The sequence below is a fragment of the Anser anser genome (assembly GCF_964211835.1).
Source record: "Anser anser genome assembly, contig: HAP1_SCAFFOLD_60, whole genome shotgun sequence".
Classification (NCBI taxonomy): domain Eukaryota; kingdom Metazoa; phylum Chordata; class Aves; order Anseriformes; family Anatidae; genus Anser; species Anser anser.
The window spans coordinates 473,351-493,746 of record NW_028153867.1 but is presented as its reverse complement, the minus strand read 5'-3'; the positions used below and the strand labels follow the sequence as shown (position 1 = coordinate 493,746).

Here is a 20,396-nt window from a genome sequence, read left to right as displayed (position 1 = left end):
AAATTCTTGTTTCTAACAAAAGTGAGTATAATCTGCTCTAACTAGGTCACATTGTGAAAGCTGTTTTTGTTTTCTTTTGTTTCAAAAGACACCACCACCTCAACCAACATCAACACACAGAAAGAGGAGGTCAAAGATTTTGCTGGTGGTCCCTTCACCACTGCCCACGTCTTAAAGGAAGGAAGCGTCTTAGACGTTCTAAAAAATCCTGGAGAGATAATGAACTCCTTTTAAAAAGATGCTGCAAAAAATACGCTAGCATTTTTTATTAAAAAAAAAACCAACACACGACTTATGGTTAATAGAGTATCTGCTATAAATATGAATGTAGGAGAGCATTACATTAAGCGCTGCGTTTGTTAGGGTGCATCTGCCCCCTTCTATTCTAAGTGGTGTTTGTTGCTGGAAGTAAAACTGCAAGATGAAAAGCAGATGGGTTGCATCTCCTTTACGTGTTAGGATGTAATTGTAAATGAGGTACTAAGAGAATTAGCCAGATAATCGGTGTTTCATTTTAAGTAAATACAATTTGTGGAATTGAAAAGGAAATGTTTGTAAAGCTCAACACTCCTGTCCCACCTTCAGCCCAGGTGAAGAAAGAATAGGAAAGAGCTTCAGTTCCAAATACATGGCGAAAGCTGCGAATCTTTGGGCCTTAGCTTACAATGGCTCCTGTGGATTAAAATTTAAACTGCAAACAGAAGTGGAGTGTTTTACGTTAAAAACCCTTTTCTGAATTTTGTTTTTAAGCAATTGCAATTGTTTTCAACAGTTTCATAAAGTGTGTCTGTGGAAAAGATATCTTTTAAGAAAAAGGGCTTTATTGAATTTGATCTTTTCCCAAAAGTCTTCTTCTAACTTACATACTTGTTAAGAAGGCAGCACATTTCTCTGTTGGAAAGAGCTAAGTGAGAGAAAATACATTGTGCATTTTGTTTAAGGAAAGACCTCTGAGTGAAGTGACATTCACTTTCTTTATCGGTTTAAAAGAAGCAGAATCTAAATCCACATTGTTCAAAGACTTCATTTTTGACTAAAAAAAACCCAACAAACAAACCACAAAACAACTATGTTCAAGGTAGATTTACAAGCAACTTGAGCTGCTGTTTAAGATGCATTTCCTTTAGTCTTTCTGTATTAGTAGCTTGTCTTTCCTGTTAAAATTGCCACCTTTTAAATAAGGAGTTGTCCTGTGTCCGATGCATTTTGAAAAAGATTATAGAAAATTAGACAGTTGTTCAATTGTCTTGAGTTTTTATTATTTAATTAATATTCAGCATCTGTGGGAAAATACCGCATGGATTGCTGCTCCGAGTACAAACTTCTGTACAGTTACTGGAGTAGATTTGAGTCATCTGCTACGGAAGGAGGAGCTTTAGAAATTTGATTCGATTGGGCATCGCGTCTTAATCAAATTGTATTATTTCCATTCCACGTTGGACTGTCAGATTTCAGTCAGCTACTGTCTGTTTGTACTTGTATCGACCAGTGAAAATGTTGATTTAAAGCTTGCTTGGAAACAAAGAGTTAAATGAAGCTTTAACGAAATGTTCTGTTGTGACCCAGTGCAGCAGATGAAATTTCATCCGTTTAGATAAGATTTCTGGGGACTTCCTGTTGCGCTCGGTCTGAATGTCTAGTTGTAACCATTGGCACCTGAGCTGAAATTTTTGCCCTCTAGTAAAGTCACTTAGTTACATGTAGTGAGGTGCCGCGCTAACAGGAAGACTTTTTTTTCTTGCTTCCTAGACTTTGGATTGTTGAAAACACGCTCTTCTACGTCTGCACAACCTACAACAAGCACAGTGGTTTATACTAGGCCTGCAATAACAACTTTTTCTGCAGGTAAAGAGACTTCTAAACAAGCATCGTACTGGCAATCTGATACATGTGACCCTTTTCTGCAAAACAAAGACATAAAGGACAAATGTGTAACTTGTCAAGCTACTAAAGCGTCAACAGTTGAGAGTATGAAACAGACAGTAAGTTCAAGTCAATGCGACACCTCAAAGCCAGCAGCGCCCCCAGCAGGGATGCTGGGCTTTGGAGACAAATTCAAAACAGTACCTGGAACGTGGGATTGTGATACATGTCTTGTCCAAAACAAACCGGAAGCTACAAAATGTATAGCATGTGAGACACCAAAACCTGGAACGGGAGTAATGCCTGCTCTGACATGACCAGTGGTCACAGACAGCTCGGTGACAGTGACATCCTCCTCGAGCAGCACTGACACAACAGCCACTCTGGGCTTTGAAGACAAATTTAAGAAGGCGAAAGGCTCTTGGGACTGTGGAATATGCCTTGTACCAAATAAGACGGAAGATAACAAATGTGTAGCCTGTCAGTCTGAGAAACCAGGTATGGTCCTTTTTTTCCTGTTGTTTCCATCCTAGCCTCTGTGAATCTTGTACAGAATAAAAGTACGTTGCATATATGGAATATTTTAAGCAACACGATTCCCAGGTACGGTTGATGGGTTAGCGGCTGTCTGCAGGATTGGTTTACAGGCACTTCAGAGGTCTCAGCCCAGGTTCCAGCCTGTCGCATAAATTGAACTGATTGTGAAATGTATTAGTACGGAGCTGGATCAATGCAGATACCCCCGGCTTTGCAGCTGGTGAGGGAAGATGGCTGAAGTGGGTGACTTAATTTAAAAACAACATAGTGATTTTTCACTGGCGAAAATGAGAACTCCATAGAAAGAGTTAAAAATGACTGCGTTTTTCTCTTTCAAAAAATAAGTAAAAAAAATTACAGAATGTGTCCAAAATGCCTCTACTCACCGTTTGTATGTAATTGAGGGGAGATGTGAAGCCAGATTTCAAGACAGTGTAGTCTTAACTAGTCTTAAGCTAAAGCAGAGAGATGCCTATGAAGGTCAGTGGTAGGCTTCAAGAAAGCGAGTGACCCGCTGGGTAACTTCTTCAGGGCAGTACTGGGTTGTTTCCCATTGTGTGTGACCGTAATTGATTTTGAGCGTGGTTGTATTGTTTTTAAAATACGATTCTAATTCTAACTTTGACTCTAAATGTCATTTAACATGCCATTACATCGAAAAACACCTGTGCAAATATATCGTGGAAGAAACAAATTAAGATGGACTAGACCGGGCTTTTGTAATCATCCTGTGCGGTAAGACTGAAATTTCATGAGGTAAGATAATGGATTTCAGACAGAGTTGATTCTCTTGGACTTCCAACCTCTGAGCGGTCAGTCGGCATCTTTGTCTGAGGCTCTTGCCATTGCAAGGAGGAATTTTGGAAATGAGGGGTTTACTGTGACCATGGTGCAGTGAATTGCACGGTTACGTTGCACTTGTCAGGAGGAAGAGCGATGCAAGTAATACTAGGATAAAAGTTTTCTGCGTGTGCTGTGGAAGGGAAGAGCCATTCTTGTCTTTCCGGTTTTGAATTTGAAGCGTTATCTTCTGCTTCTCTCTTAAAAGGCACCTTTTTTTTAAAAGGCACCTGTCAGGCCTCTTTATGGAGGTTACACTGTGGTCAACAGCAGCAGAAGCTTGTGTGCTGAACAGAGTTGTGTGTTGTTTGGAAGCTTTGAGTTCCACTCTGGTTTTTTTGTTTGTTTCTTTGTTTCTTTGTGGGTTTTTGGTGGCTTTTATTTTTTTCAGGGGCGGGGGGGGGGGGAGTTGCGGAGTAATTTTGAACATTTCTGTGGGATTTGACAAATCAAATTTAAAAGTTAATGTTCATTTTATAGTTCATGTTCAAACAGGATGGTTAACTGTCTTGTTTGTCTCACAGAGGGTCCAACACCTGTGACCAGTAGCAGTGCATCTGCATTTTCTGCTCCTTCTGGAGAATTTCTGGATTTAGACAAATTCAAGAAGCCCGAAGGAAGCTGGGATTGGGAGACCTGCTTGGTTCAAAACAAAGCAGAGGCCACGAAGTGTGTAGCCTGTGAAAGTGCAAAGCCAAGCACCAAAGCAGAGCTCAGAGGTAATACTTAATGATTAAAACGAGGATGCATATTCTGTGATTTATTTTTTGGTTTGCTCTGATTTTTTTTATTTTCTTACCTGTTAAGCACAATTATTTTTTCCTTTGAGGTGTGGCAAAATTATTCGTTTTTCCTGTAGGAATATTGCCTAGATAACATCTGTTTCCACACTTTTCCCCAAGAATAAGTTTATCCTTTTTAGAGAAAAGCTTTCATTAATGACGTGCTTGTTCTTTACATGCCCTACACGTTGTTCATTTGGAGTTCAGACTAAAAACATGATCTTTCAAAGAAGTTCGTATACTTTTTAAAGCCAGGTGGTGGGCAGAAAACACAGTTGTGAAAAGTTTTATGTAGAGAGGAAGCATGGGGTTTTCTTGTTTGTTTTACTGTTTGGTGGGTTGTTTGTTAAACAGTTTTGACTGGAAAGATCAGGACTAGAATGTAGTTCAAACCTTCACGTACTGCAGATACACCGTGGGTTACGGACTTGACATTCACTTATTTCTGCAGGTTTTGGTGCTGCGGCTGCGTCCACAAAATGCTGCCTTGCCATCATTTACATTCAGTGTTCACTCAGAGTGTTCAGGTGCAGAGTCTGCAGCTGCCTCACAGTTTATTTTGGGAAGGACAGAAGAGAAGCAGTACTTGCAAACCAGTACTTCAGGTAAACAGAGTATCTTTTGTCTTCACTTGTGCGCTTATGTCCATCAAGTAAGACCTCTGAAACCATACTAGAAAAAATCTGCGGGATTTGATATGTTCATGTACTAGAGCTTTAGAAAAAGTTTAATTCCTATATGCAGCATGTCTTCTGTCCTGGTTATTGATACGTACGCAATTAGTAGCAATCCCTTTTTTGATCTCAACACTAGGTTTAGACAAAAAATCGTGACACCTTAAGGAACCTGTCCTGCATCTCATACAAGCACAGAAGTTGTAGTGTCTCAATGCTAGCAGTACAGTTGGTGGTAAAATCTTTAGTAGGGTGAAATAGAGGCCTCACACTTTTCAGAGAAAAAAAGAGATGAGAGAGAGTATCTTATTCCCACGTACTTGCAACTATGCTGCAGAGTGTACTGCTGTTACTCTAGTGCTACAAAGGTCCAAAAATCACTGAACAGTTATTAGCCAGTTTTGTATTCCTTTAATTTGTTGAAAGACTGCAGTAGAGGATTGAAGTTTTTATTGAGGATCACTGTGTGGAAAAATTCTGATTGTTAAATGTCATTTGTATGACTTAAGAACCACATTTTAGAGTACAGAATTCAGTATTAATTCCAGAAGGGGTAAGGGGAAGGACATTAGCTAGTAATCCCGAACAAAAGCAGTGTATAGAGCTATACTGATTTTAATCGCAGTATTCTTACAGTTGGTCTGTTACTGAACAGATATGTTTTGGGGAGATATGGTGGCCAGGGAGGCGTGTGTGTTTGTGTGCTTCCTCTTCTAGTTAAGGTTCTGGGGTTTGGTTTAGTCAGGAAAATTCGATGAGGCACCTTGTGTAAAAGGAAATGTTAACCAGCATTTTTCAACACGGTGTAGTCCCTTAAAAGTGTCATAGATGAAAAGAGGCCATAAACGCTGGGGGAAAAAGTTAGTGGGAAACTGAGAGCAGGATCACATTCAGTAGTGAGAGAGCAGCAGCCTAGGGAAAGCTGATGAATGACTGTAACAGATAGTTCTATTTTAAGTGTAAAACAACACTCAGTACTTTATAATGGTGGTCTTACCAGAGGGTTCTTCTCCATGGCTCCTAAAAGCACGTCTTGAAGGCATTCGAGTGCAGTGAACTTAAGCTGTAAGAGTTGGGCTGGTAAGCTTGGCCTGATTTGAAGCTGTAGGCACGGGGCTATAATTTCTGAACAGGCTACAAAAGAAACTGTACCACTGTGCTTTTCAGTGCTCCGTTTAGCAAAGCCATCAAATTGTTGCAGGCAATTGATGTTGTTCTTCTAAGAGCACCTGAAAGATATTTTTGTTTGAAGAGTTCAGAGGTACCGGTTAATACTGGTTCAGATAATTACAGCCAGCTCTTGGTGTTTGTGACCAATAAAGTTTGTGGCTCCAAAAGGAGTGGGTTAGTGCTAACTGATTAACTGCTGTATATGCAGAAATATGGAATCTGATTACTTACGCAGAGAGCACTTAAAATGTATTGTTTTGCTGGCTCTCAGTGAGTTGCATCTTAATGCTACCAAGGAATAAGCTTTTTGCTTCTGGCCCAAGTTTTTTAATTTGGTGAAAGCCTTTTCTGTGCACGTGCACATGCCAGAGAGGTTGCTTAAGTAATAGAAGCTATATTAGCTGCTATCTTCTGTTTTTTGTAGAAGACAGAAATTGAATTCATTAGCTTTGTAACTGTTATGCATACTAGAATTGGTTTTCTCCCTTTTGAAAATAGTAGAGGGTATGCCTATGTCAGATTTGGTGAGCAAGGTGATCAGATGAGGGCACTGCAAGACTGCCAGAACGCACCAGGCCTGGGGGGAAAAGGAATCCGGCTGAGCATAGGAATTTCTAAAAGGTAACCAAGGAGTTGTGCATTGATACAATTATTCTAAATAATCAGATTCTTGTAGCTCTGCCTTTGGAAAGTCTGTGGCCCTTGCTCTAGTGGCTGTACACAGGATGCAGTCTACAAAACCAGAAATGCAGAAGTCCTATGTTTTGACTCCCTGGATTCATCAACCTGCTTCAGGATGGCTGGGGGAATCCAACTGTTAAGTCTAGCCAGACAGCGCAACTTGGGCTTAGCTGCCATTGTAACCAGCCTTGTTTCTCAACAGCAGCAAAGCTGAATGCATTGGTAAATATTTTCAGGTTTGGGCCTGCATAAGGTAGAAGGGACAACAAGTGGTTTTATATGCTAGGGAGTTCTTGTTCTTAGAGCTTTCCCTCTAGTTTGAGAGAAGCACATAACTAGTTTTACAGTGGGTTGACAGGAAAGAAGTGGGGGGAAAAATGGGAACGCAGGGAGAAAGCCAAAGGCGTTATTACTAGAACAGGTTTAGAATGCTATTCTTTGCTTTTCATGAGCTTAGGGCAATGGGGAGTTTAAAGCTTAGCACTTCCTGAGAGGGTTTCTTACTCTACCGGCTCAGTTCTATCACTTATTTAAGGCAATTCAGGTCTCTGAACGGTTAAAGAATTGACACCAAATTTGATGAACTTTGATCCAGGATACTGACAAAACAGGACTTCATATAAACAATTTCAGTATGTTCATGAGGTTAGCTTGTGTGTTCTGTTAAATAGTAAAAAATGACACTTCTGTTTCTGTTTACCTAGCATAATTCTGCAAATGTTGCCTCCTTCTGCTTTAGAATGGAAATGCTCTTCTCCAAGAGAGCACTGTCCAAACTTCTTTGCCAAAATTTTTTGATTAAATTAATATTGTTTTATTTTGAAAACAAGAATAAGCCACAAACATGTTTTCTTGCTTCGGCTATCCAGAAGAACGTCAACAGTATTTTCAGATTTTCCTTCCCTACACAACTGTATGTAGGAAGAGTGCAGTTGGAAGCAGAAGACCTAAGATGATGTATCTTCTGTTTGTTTACTACAGTAACAAGACAATGGATTACCTCTTTATTAGAACTTGTGTAGCTTTGCAGTATTGAAACAAATGTAGGTATTAAAATACACATCAGTAATACGTTTCTGAATGGCTGAGTACCGTGCTCTCTTAGCATTGAAATACCCAGCCATTGGAGTAGTTTGTCCCTCATGTTTGTTGAGTTTGGAAGCTATTTCAGAATGCCTTCAGCTTGTATTCTTCCCCAAAAGCATAGAACTCACTTCTCTGCATCCCCAATTCAAGTGAGAGAAACTGGGCACTGCAGACACAGGAGGTCTGCCTGTACAGAATCAGTGAAGACAAGTCTAAACAGCGGATTTTTTTGAATATGCAGCTGGGTTATCTGAATGTTCTTTATGCAGTGTACCTCAGTTTTAGTACAGATAGCACTTGTCTTGGTTCTTGTCATTAGTCTGAAGCTGCCCCTGAGAAAATCTTGAAAGGGAAAGTAGTGAAAGCTAATCAGCTGGCCCTTTCTTCTTAAGAACCAGCGTATTTTGTAATTCTCCCACTAATAATAAGGCGTCATGCTGGAGAATCGCGATTGTGTTGTTAAGCAAGACTGACTTCACCTGAGTGGTATAGTTGGCAGCTGTTGAATGTTTAATGGACTTTAAACAAACAAAAAAACAGAGCAGGTGGAGGTAGACATGGCAAACTGACAGGCAGTGTCAGATGCTTCTTTGAAATGGATAATCTGACTCCATTCACTTCTTTCTGGAAATAAGATCTAGTAATTAACCAAACAAAAGATAGAAGGGTTAAGACTGCATCTTTAAAGCAGCTGTGCTTGATAAATGTCTCTGGTCTTAAATCAATCTTTAGCAAAGCACAGAGACTTAGCAGCAGCTTGCTTATGCCAACGCTAAAAATACTTGATGTGTACAGGTAACCATGTCAAGGCTCTGGAGTTAATCCATGAGAACAATTCCTTCTGGTATTGGCAAAGGTGAGGATGCTTGCTTCTATAGAAATGAGGTTTTGAGCTGTGACTTAAGCTGTCACTTAGGTGACTGTTTAGGAAAGCTTCCTTTTAAGCTTTGAAGTATGTAAGCTGACAAATTGTTTAAGTTCAGAACTGGGTTTACAGTTTCTTGTTCTCTGACTGTATGCAACTCCTCATGTTTCAGACTGAAAGCAGAATTGCAGCGGTACCAGTCATACAACTATAATGATTATTACCAAGATTACCAGAACTACTATTCGCAGAGGAGTTAGGATGCTTACGCTGACTACAACTACAGCTCCTATGCTCCCTATGACAGCATGCAAGCTGTTGGAGACTGCTCTTTAGGAGATTCTTTAATGGCTCCAGCTGTTTTTGAGGTAAAGATAGTGCACGCTTGCTGTAAAGAAAATATTTCACAGATAATATGTTGTACACACAAAGATTTGTGTGAATCAGCAAAAAGAATCCGAAGTTGAAAACATGCTTTCTGCTTAGTGTGAAGTTAAAAGAGCAGATTCCATTCAGAGGTGTTTGTATTTAAGTGCTTAAATAGTAAATCCATAGAATTAGTGATTTATACACCATTATTTGTTCACGCATACCAAAGAATGGTTTTGACAGCATAATTGCGTACGCTTCTTCTGTTCCTGTTCTTCTGATTTGCTTTGCTTAAAGCAAATTAAACAGTTGTTTTAAGTGGTCTTATCGTGGTCAATGTATTAGTTGTGACCTCCGGAAGTCCCTTCCAACCTGTACTGTAATATTGGCTTTCTTCTTAAAATAAATAGATAAAATGCCATCTATCCTTGTAGTTGTAGGAAGAAGGAATGGGTTGAGACTGCAGCACTTTGAATCTGTGATGCTTTCTGAAATGAGTTATGATTAAACTTAGCCTTTTCTGTCTTTCAGGAATCTTCAGTTATGACTGCAATCGGTGATGACCTAATTACTGACGGTAATAAGGGTTCTGTCATTGTCACTTGAGTTTAGCCATACTTGTGCCTTTTAACAATACAAGCCAACCTCTACTGGATGAAGAACATCTTGAAAATTCAGCTGAGGTCAAACCTCTGTGGGGTTGATCTGCATTCAGCTGGGGTTTTAAAGCTGATACAGCATACACTGACCGCATCAAGTAAAACGGGACACTGTCAATGCTTCGCAGCAGGTTTCTTGTACCTGTGCCTTCATTCCCATTTGAAAATGGTCTAAGACAGAATTTTGTTCTTTGTATTGGTTCCGCTAAACAGATTTTATATTAGAAACTCAGTAATATGCAAAAGCTTTGTTCTCCACCCTGAGGTAAAAGCTTATGTTGCAGATTCCAAAAGGAGGATTCAGCTTGCACTTACAAATACGGTACAAAACATATTTGTGTCCTGGAAGGTTTGCAAAGTTCCTCACGTGGAGGCATTTTGTGTTAGTGTTTAGAAACTATCCTATGTAACGTGTATTGCCGTAGAAGTGAATTAAATGACTCTTGGGAGGGTTTCATGGCTGATTATCCTTAAACGTTATCTTTACTATCTTAAACATTGTCTTTGTCTTTATCTTGAAAGACAATTCTAGTCCCAGCCTTCTAATATACAAATTCCCAAAAGTTGGAGCTGTGAGGCTCAAAATTTTAGAGGACTAAATACCTCACTAAAATTAGTAGATCTAATAGCTTATTACACTTAGCTTAAAATACATTTTGTTAGCCATTTCACATGAAGTTTTTTTGTGCGCATGCCTCAGATTTGATACTTGGACTTACCAGGCTTTTATTTTCAGATCCACAGCTCTACTTGGATGTTGATGAAATGAACAGACAATTCACGGAGACAAGCGAAGAACTCTACGATTCACTCATGAATTGTCACTGGCAACCTCTGGATACGGTCACTTCTGAAATCCCCTCTGCTATTTAAGTGTCTTCTAGAGCATGACCGTTAGGACCAAAGTGCTAAAACTACATTTCTTCTACATTATTCTAGCTCATAAGTTTTAAAGCACAATGATAGGTTGGGGTTTTTTTGCTATGCTTTTGACAGTTTCTGTAATCTTTTTGTTCATCACTCTCTTCTTGGAGCATCATGAAGTCATGTAAATATTCGAGAAATGTAAAGAGGTAAATGGGGTCTTATCTTAAAGATAAGACTTGCCTGTGTAAATAAAAAATTTGTTTCTGCAAACCTGCCAGCAAGGGATTTTACTTGTACCTGTGTGCAGCACGTTCTCTTCCGGCTTATGGAATTTAACAAGGTAGTAAGGGTATTTCATCTGTCTTTATTTTTATATGGGCATTAGGACACAAGCAAAATCTAGCTTCCCCTTGTTTTCCTGGTTCCTTAGGTAAGCGACAAGCCAAGCCTTTCATGTGCTTGCTTAGACTGGAAGTATGTATGGGAGACACTCACAGGCCTTGCTATGGAAACACCTGTGCCCACTTTTTCCTGCAGGCTGCTGGCTCTAACTGTACTACTGATACATGCTAGGTCAGCTAAAATCGGCTTATAAATAGGGTATGTTAAGCATATGGAAGTGTAGACTTCAACTGCCATAGCTACAAACATCCCGTGGAATGAGGATGATGTCTGCTGGCACTCTCTGCATCAGCATTCAGTTTTCCCTTGCCCTTCTTACTGTTAGACTTCTCAGCTGACGCTTTACAGCGAAGAAATTGCTACAACATAATCCGTGTTCTTAAACCTAAAAAAAAAAAATCTTGGAGAAAACAACTTGCTGGTTTTCCCTCCTTGCTGGCAAGGAGAAAAATAGTCCACCAGGAACAACAAAAAAATCCTAGTAACAGCTCCTTAAGTTATACCCTCTGCTACCCTCTCTGATTGCTCTGGTCTTCCTTCATTCGTGGTAATGAAGTTTTTAAAGCTCTGGTAGAAGGATGACAGCACTCAAGTCAAAGGAGATGAGAGCAATGAGGAAAGCTTTGCTTTAAGCTAGAGCAGTCTTGCGAGTTGCTGCCTTTATGCTGTTCTTATCTTGAAGGGTACAGAGTCTTTTCCAGTCATAGGGACTCCATAACCCTATGAGTATGGAGAAATAGTTGCTAATTAACAGTGTGTATAATAAGTAAGTGAGGCTGGAAACAAAAGAATATTCCTCCAAGAAAAAAAAGGAAGCAGAAATTACTGTACTTAATAGCTGGGGAAGCTGTTAAAGCTAGTTGACACAGTTCTGGTACTGCCGTGTGTGTTTTGGGGGCAACATAAACCATAATTGCTGTGATGGCAGGTAAGAATCCAATTCTTTTTTATGGCTTAGTGTAGTCAGTGAAAGCAGTGGTCCTAAGCTGCATGCTGTTCTTAAATGTAATGCAAATTCTCTTTTGTGACTCCTCAGTACTTCCAGGTTACTTGTAGCTGATCACCAGCAACTGCTTCTGTTAGCTATTAGCTGTTGGGTTTTTGCTAGGAATACTTTCAGTCCTGAATTGAAATGATGACATCCTGAAACAGAAGAGGCTCTTGGAGTATTGTAGGAAGCACATTCTTCCTGGTTCTAGTGCAGGTGTACACGTAGGAGGAGGCAGAAGGCAAAGAACCTCACATAGGTGGAGGGGGTGAGGTGGCATCACAGTTAGAGCTGTTGCAGTTAACTCTTCCCAAAGCATGAAAGCAACGTGGCTGGGAACAGGGATTTGTTGGGTTGCTTCTTTGTGTGAGCCAGGGAGTCTTTTGAGGGGCAGATTAATAAGAATATGACACAAGGTAGAGGTGCAATAGATGAAGCAAAGAATCTGGGTGGGAAAAGGGTTGCTTGTACGTGTCTATGGAATTGTTTCAGGGGACTGAGCTGGGGCAAATTCAAGATAATAGATGCAGCCTCCTTGAATTTGTATGGCAGTGCTGAAGCTTCAAAACCTTACAAGCTTTGATGCCACTTCAATTGTAGTGCATAGCTGTGGTACTTGAGCTCAGAAGTGCAAACTGCACAGGATTTTTTTATCTATTTTCTTCAACGTGAGCAGCAAAACATCTTCCAGGAATGTGCCTGGGTGCTACGCTGCTTTGACACGGCTTGCTTTGCATCACCAAACACAGTAGTTAGGTTGCATCGAGTACTTTGTGGAAACATTCATTGTGTTGTCACCCAGAAATGGGATGCTACAGATGTGTGTTGGCCCGGCAGTATCAGTGCTGGTTTTTGGCCTTTGAGAGGTTGGTCCATAACATGTGACCTGTGTAACGAGGGGCCCACATAGATTGGTGACTTCATTAAGTCTGATGCTGTGGTGGTGTGTGACCCAAGGCCCTGAACGTCAGAAAATCAGGCTGTGGCCACCTATTTTATGCAGACTTTGCCTATTAACAAGGTCTCTACACTGTACGTTAGAGACGTGCGCCTCCTTTTCCGGACTAGATAGCGAAAATACCAGTTTTGTAGTTCAGTGAATGAGATTGGTTGGGCTGTTTGTTCTCCAGAGCTGAAAAATGTTGGGAGTGTATTCTCTTGGAGTCCACAGAAATGAAAATGATGAGAGGAAGAGAACGTTGGTTGCAGCCCGCGTGCTGCTGTTATAAAGTAGTTCTCTGATGTCTTTTTCCCTCTGCTGAGACTTATCAGCCTATCGTCCTTTCCTGTTAGGAGCGCATACCTGGCTTGGGATGGTGTGCGCAGGGCAGATTCTTTACCGTAAGAGCACAGTGAATGCCAGACTTCTTCCTGTACTGCCGTGTTAACCGTGAGTCACAAATTCAGGAAGCAGTGATTGCATCGGAACTGCTAGAATGCTTTGCGGAGTCTTTTTACTGGGTAAACTTCACAGCTGCAGTTACAACTTCCAGCCTGTGTTAGCTGAACACATCGTACTGGTGCCCGCCATCAGTTTGACAAAGATGGGATTGCAGTAGGAACTTGCTTTTTTCCTTCTTTTTAATTAAACAAGTCTTTGAAGCAACTTTTCCAACACCGCCATACTTCACTTCTTCCAGTTATTTTCTGTTTTACTTAGCTGAAATGTTTTTTTTTCTTCCAAGCTTGAGGAAGTTTTCTACAAGAATGTCCCGTAATGATTTCATAAACTCTTTTCGTTGTACCTAGCTGCAACAGAGAATGCTTTTATTCAAAAACCTGCTGGTTTTCTTTTCCAAGAAGTAGTGGGGTTTTTCCTATCTCTTCACTGATGGGAAAGGCTGTAGGACAGTAGCTTGAGGGGCTGCTAATGCTGTCATCAGTGAGCCGGGAAGAGGCAGGAGTCCGAAACGGGTAAAAAGTACTTAAAAGGATACCAAAAGAGTAAACGGTACTTAAGCCGTGGATGTTTCTTTTTGCAGGGATGCTCTGGACCAACCGCTTCTTTCTAGCGCTACCTCAAAGTAACTTGCAGATAGAACTCACAGGGAAGGTTGATCAAATGGTGATGATCGCTGTCATTCTGCTGGACACGCAGATACTTGCCTTTCGTTTTGGCTCATTTTTAATACCAATTAACTTCAGTGCCTCGCGTTAATAGACACCGTTTGACTGCATCGGCAAATGTTTCTGAGTCGTGAGTGTCGTTAAAGGCCTGTCACCTGTTGTGGTTTAACCCGGCTGGCAGCTAAACACCACACAGCCGTTCGCTCACCCTCCCCCCTCCCTCTCTGGGATGGGGGAGAGAAACGGGAAAGTGAAGCCGGTGAGTTGAGATAAAGACAGTTTATTAAGACAGGAATATAATAATAACAATAATAGTAATAATAGTGATAATGGTAATAGTATTAATAATAATAATGTGTAAGAAAACAAGTGATGCACAACGCAATTGCTCACCACCCGCTGACCGATGCCCAGCCTATCCCCGAGCAGCCGGCCCCCCACCCCAGCCAGCCACCCCTATGTATTGTTTAGCATGACGCCAGATGGTATGGAATACCCCTTTGGCCAGTTTGGGTCAGCTGTCCTGGGTCTGTCCCCTCCCAGCTCCTGCTGCACCCCCAGCCTGCTCGCTGGCAGGACAGAGCGAGAAGCCGAAAAGTCCTTGGCCTGGTGTAAACAAGAATTTCCAGCTTTCATGCTTCTCACATAAGAATCTTCACAAATTCTACTTACTTTGCAATGCTTTATGATTACAAGCAAAACAAAAAGCAACAAAACAAAAAAAAAATATAAAAGCAGATCTGTCACTGGAAAAATACTGCAGAAGTCCAACACTGCCTGGAATTGCTAGCATGCGCAGACAGGACAGATTGAAGATTTAATAAAGAAAAAAAGGAAAATCAGCACTTCAGATCTGAAGTGCTAAAGTTTCAGTTACCTAGGGTAAGAAAGGGCGTCACTGGAGTACCACTGGGTCCAGAAAGTTCTGCCGATTTTACAACGGGAACACTAAATGTAAACCCAATCTGCTATGAACAAGAGAGGTTTTTCAGATTCTCAAGCCACAGGAACTCCAATCGAATGCACACACAAAACCAAATCTGAAAGCTGCTCTTCACATTTGTAGCACGCATGCTGAATGACAAATTATAAGCCAGAAGCCTACATACTTTTCTCCATCAAGGCAGATTCTGCTTTAGTGTTCTGCAACAGCCTACTAAATGCCTAAGAAAAAAAGTCAAGCTCCTTTATTATTTTACTTACAGAAGACGTAGGTAGCACTTCTGCCTCAGTAGATTTCACAACTGGAGATGAAAATGCAAACTCAGGACTGCTAACAGTACTTGTTGGTTGTATCTGTATTTTCAAAAGAATTAAAGGTTTATATTTAAGAGCAACAACTACCTGAATTCACTACCCAACAGAAGTCCCGCAGTGACGTCGAAAAACCTGATGTTTGAGTTATTTTGCAGATAAAAGTAATAATAAAACACAGGGAAGTTTCCAAGTGGGTATAGGACAATATCTTCAAAACCAAATTCCAGAAACTGAGAGGAAAAGCTGGAGATGCTACTTAGGTCTAAATGCACGGAAAAGCAAGCCAGGAAGCTGAAGAACGGCAAACTCAGCCCAATGATACTCCAAGAACTTCAGCAAACACCTCAACATGTTAAAGCAGCTGTCTACTTCAAACCGTACAAAAAATATTTCAAGTACTCTGGAACAGATTAATGTTTATTTTATTGCAATAATATGCCAATTATTGCACCCTAGGCTCATTCTATGTGAGGCTTATATGACCACGTTACCTCTAATTTAATAACTTAAATAAAGTTGTGGTTTAACCATTGCAGGCAACTAAGCACCACACAGCCACTCGCTCACTCCCTCCAAGTGGAACAGGGAAAAGAACTGGAAGTAAAGAAGTAAAGTTGTTAAATTTGAGGTAGCATTAATGACTCATCGCATGTAATGGCTACCTGGAAAGACAAATGCCATAACCCTGTACATACTCCCCACTCCTTCCCCTTCTTTCCCCCAGCATTTATTGCTGAGCACGATGCTAAATGGTGTGGAATATCCCTTCGGTCCTCTGGGCTCCGCTGTCCTGGCTGAGTGCCCTCCCAGCCTCTTGTGCATCCCCGACCTCCTCGCTGGCAGGGCAGCGTGAGACACAGAAAAGGACTTGTCACTGTGTAAGCACTGCTCAGCAACAGCTAAAACACCAGTGCCTTACCAACACTGTTTTGCTCACAAATCTGCAACACAGCATCATCTACTACGAAGAAAATTAACTCTACCCCTGCCAAAACCACTATAAATAACTTGGCATAAAGTCCACACCCCCTTGCCCCCGCAGACTTCCACAGCATTTGAAGCAGTTATACAATCACGTTAAATGGGAGTTGGCAGGCTCTAAGACTGAGAGAAGCAGAATCAAAACATTTATGCCTTTTTCCCCAAACTGGCATACAACCCCAATTCATTCAGCTGCGTAGAAACTAATATTTGTTAGTTTCATGAGCACCACAGAAAAAGTCAACTCGCAATAAAGCAGTATACTCATTGTAAACATTATTTATAGCATAAAGATTTACCTTGCCCGCCGCCATCGCTGCTGCATCTGCCATGCCTGCCGCCTCCGTTGAATTTGCCACGCTTGTCGTTGCCGCTGTTGACCTTGATATGTCCTTTGTCATCAGCAGGTATGGCATGCCCGCCGCCATTATTGGACATGTCAAGCCTGAGGGCACTGTTGAACACGTTATGCCTGACGTCGCCGTTGTATAAATCATGTCCTCCACCTCCTCCTCTGATAGATCTGTCAAGTCCTCCACCTCCGATGGATCTGTCATGCCCTCCACCTCTGATGGATCTGTCATGCCCTCCACCTCTGATGGATTTGCCATGCCCGTCGCAGCTGCTGGAGTTGCCGTGCTCATTGCTGCTGTTGAAACAGCGCTCGGTGACGCTGAGACAGCGCTACTACCAATGAAACTAGAATTGAACTGAGGCAGCGATGCAGCACTGATGGGTAGGGGTATGTTCGGTAGCACTGGTTCCTCCACTTCCTAAAGTTGCAAATTTTAATTTTTCTTATACAAGACATACTACTTTCTCACCCCATCCCACCCAATTTATTAACAAAATTAAATAGAACAAAAATCCATACAAATTAAGAGAAAGCAAGTTTCCAGAAGAAATCCCGATCTCCCCACCTCTGTCTACCACGTCATTTTAATTTATGGCAGGCCTGCTTCCACATTATACTCTATTCAACAACTGTACAGCAAGAACACTGAAAGTTAACTCAAAACCTGTGCAGAACAGAGACGCACAGATCACATTTTTTTTCTTTCTTTTCTATACTTTAGTCATCAAAGCTCTGGAGAAGCATCATCCTTTCTAACTACCCTCGCATGGCTTCAATTAAGAGTACACTCTCAAGACAAGTGAGAAAGTGTTCCTCTTGCAAAATTAGGCGGGATAGCTGCCAAAGTTTCTAAAGTCACTACAGCAGTGAACGTGGAAAAAGGTAATGTTTAAAGAAGCAGGTAGGTTCAACAACCAAACCAAACACAAAAAGCACCAAAGAAAGTCAGACTAGCAGCACTGAAGATTGTGTTCTGGTAAATACAGTCTATACCGTGTATCAGGATGCAAATATAAAAATCAGAAAACAGCCTCTTAACAACTTCAATTTTCATCCCTGCCACTTACTTTATTTGATTACTAAGATTGGATGAGTTATGTTTTAAATGGCATAGGAAATCTGACCAAAATTTGTACAGTACTATCATGATCTACTTAGAAATGACTAGGAAGGGATGTAAGTTGGTACTACTGATATTCAGTGCATCCTGTAGCTTACATCTGTTTCACAGTTTTGATTTGAAAAGTTTATGGAACTTTTGATATTTGGACCATTATTTTATTTGCGTTACAGGAATAAACAACAGTGTTTATGATTTCTTTATATTGCATCATCTGGAAGTCCCATTTAATGATTTGAAACTTAAATTAACTTAAATACTTAATATTAACTTAATATTAATTAAATACTTAATGTTAACGTAAATACTTAAATTAACTTACAGGCAGCTTATATAACATCCAATAAAAGAAAAAATAATCTGAATATTCATGGTCATAGTTTTATGGAATAGATTTTTCCTATTAAAATGAGAAAAAAACTCTCTCACAATGAGTTTGGTGAGTATCAAAAACTGAGTCATCGTTAGCAGACATGCAGAATGCTCTCTTCTACTACTCTTTTTCACACTCTTGGCCTGTATCTTTCTGTATGACTTAAATATGAAACCAAAAATTAAGCTTTTTTTTTCTTTTTATACTTGGCACTCGTTTCAAGTATCATTCCTGTAGAAAAACTATACAAACCTTCACCAAAACATTACTTCTCTTCTTAGGACTCATTCATTCAATTGCTAACGAGAAATGTTATAGTTTGAAGAATCTCCAAGGTAAGAGAATTAAAAATTTCAAAATTACATAAGCAAAGTTCAGGTATTCAAACACAGGAAATCAATTGGAGCCTGCTCTGAAACCCACAAGAAAACAAAAACAATGCAAAAATAAAGCGGTATTGTTATAATTTACTATGATGCAATAAAACTGACACACTTAGCTAGTTACTTCAGTAAGCTCAGTGACAGCAATTAATTTAAGAGTCACTTACCTGTTCTTGTACAGCTCTTGATAAATAGTGTATTCCTCTTTCCCTTCTCATTTTGCCACCTCCGCTACTCACTCCTGAAGACAGACCATTGGACGCAGCAGTACTGAATTTGTAGCTGGTCACATTGCTAGCACACGACAGTACAGAAGTTGGGGGAAACAAGAGAAAAAAAAATTACCAGCCAAATTTTTTTTTCAAGATATTAGAGCTGTTATTAGTCCTAGAATTGAAACCTGCTGATCAGAAAAAAACTAAAGCTGTCTCACAAGTTGCTAAACGCTGGTAAATACTTGATGTTCTAAATAGGAAAAACTTTATTAACAGCAGCAATGAAAAGGACATACATAAGTGCACCGTTCACACGGGAACAATGACTAAGCCAGAAGACCTGAAATAGAAGAGCTGATTTAGATTGTTATTTTCCAGTGCTTCCTTTAAATAGGACTGGTTCTCTGATTCTGCGATGCACGTGTATCTTTTGCAGGGATATAAAAGAACAGCTCACAAAAATACAGAAAGAGTGCACATATGCACACATACACATGGGAAACACTGCCAACAGCTCTGATAGAATAGGGACGCCTTAGACTTGTGTGGCAAGGTAATATGGCCTAAGCTTCAGAAGCAGCTCTGGCTTTCGTGTGGCCATCAGCAGGAACAGCAGAGGTGTTTGGGTATGCCAACATTCCAGAAGTCTTTTCAGACATGAATACAGATCCCTTTTGTAAGGCATACAAAGGCGTTTTTCTGGTACTTAAAAAAGCCTAGCTCAAAACCAGAAAGATATCCTAATCCAAGAGCAAATGGGGAAAAAATAACCCAAACCAGAAGTGGAATAGGGAATAACTCTAACAAAAGTACTATGGCAAGAAAATGAAGTATGCCTGGAAAAACCGTGACATCAAAGCTTATCTTGCAGCCAATCAGTCAGTCAGTACAGAAGTGCATTAGATCGCACTGGAAGACACCAGGTCAAACTCCCACAATACTGAGGAGGAGAACTGGTCTAAACTTGTCAAATACTTGACAACAGCCTGCTTAGCACTGTAACTGCATAGAGGAAGACAGATCCCTAAGGCAGATGCTCAGACTTTTCTCTAATCCAAACTGTCAATCCATTAGAATTCTGAAAAAAGTCTTACATCAAAATAGATCTTCATTCAGACAACTATCGCTTGCCCATAACAGCCCATATTCCTCTTTCTGTTAACACCTGTGAGCTTCAAGGGGGCAAAGACAATTGTCAGCCTTCAAGCAAGTCTAATCTACAATTGGACTCAGGTTTAAAATATATACACACACACACACACACATAGATATATAGCATTGGTGGGCCAGAGATTTACTGAGTATTCCAACTCAACTGTCCAAAGGGACTCTTGCCAGCAGATCAGTGTGGTGCTCCTGCTCCAGAACATGGCACCCAACAGAGACCAGCATCACAAAAAACACTACCACCACTACCTACTCTACAAACAAAAGGTAGGGCACTGCAATAAACTTTGTGAACGAAATCAAAAGCAGTATGAGTTTGCTCTATCTCCTTCCTAAATGGAGAAGTAGAAAGGAGTTCTAACAGAGACAATTTAGAACAGTTTGAAAAAAACATAATTACAACCCAGCACCTGATTGCACCTGTACCAGAACCTTAAAGCCAGTCGCTTCCACCCCTAAAAAGGTGGTTGTTGTGAAGTCCAACTTTTAGATGCCAAAACAAAGTGTTGAGTTCTTTCTGCAAGCCAAAGAATGCCCATGGTCACATAAGAATTGCTTGGCAGATGAGCATAGAGTCAACAAAATTCCCTGCTACTGTTCTTTGAAAAGAGCGACCCCCTAAAAACCGAGTGCAAAGTCTCTTAACTCAAGCATTATTACCCAAAACACCATTTGCCCAGAAGGAAGAGCCATCA

General features: G+C 40.5%; 2 protein-coding genes across 2 annotated transcripts in view; one reads left to right on the top strand and one right to left on the bottom strand.

Moving 5' to 3' along the window:
• The window catches only part of LOC310891268 (nuclear pore complex protein Nup153-like), a gene marked incomplete at its 3' end in the record, with an annotated part of 267,249 nt that overhangs the window by 232,587 nt on the left and 14,266 nt on the right, over window positions 1-20,396 (bottom strand). The gene's annotated exons all lie outside the window — the stretch shown is intronic.
• Window positions 8,746-10,654, top strand: LOC310891256 (uncharacterized protein C6orf52). The gene is made up of 3 exons (XM_083853528.1): window positions 8,746-8,866; window positions 9,399-9,444; window positions 10,263-10,654. The coding sequence occupies exons 1-3, from the start codon at window positions 8,807-8,809 to the stop codon at window positions 10,397-10,399; spliced, it is 243 nt and encodes an 80-aa protein (XP_083709654.1). The 5' UTR covers window positions 8,746-8,806; the 3' UTR covers window positions 10,400-10,654.

Coding starts and splice junctions, on each gene's coding strand:
- LOC310891256 (XM_083853528.1), top strand. CDS start 8,807: ATGCAAGCTGTTGGAGACTGCTCTTTAGGAGATTCTTTAATGGCTCCA. Junction 8,867..9,398: donor TGGCTCCAGCTGTTTTTGAG/GTAAAGATAGTG, acceptor TCTGTCTTTCAG/GAATCTTCAGTTATGACTGC. Junction 9,445..10,262: donor TGATGACCTAATTACTGACG/GTAATAAGGGTT, acceptor TTTTATTTTCAG/ATCCACAGCTCTACTTGGAT.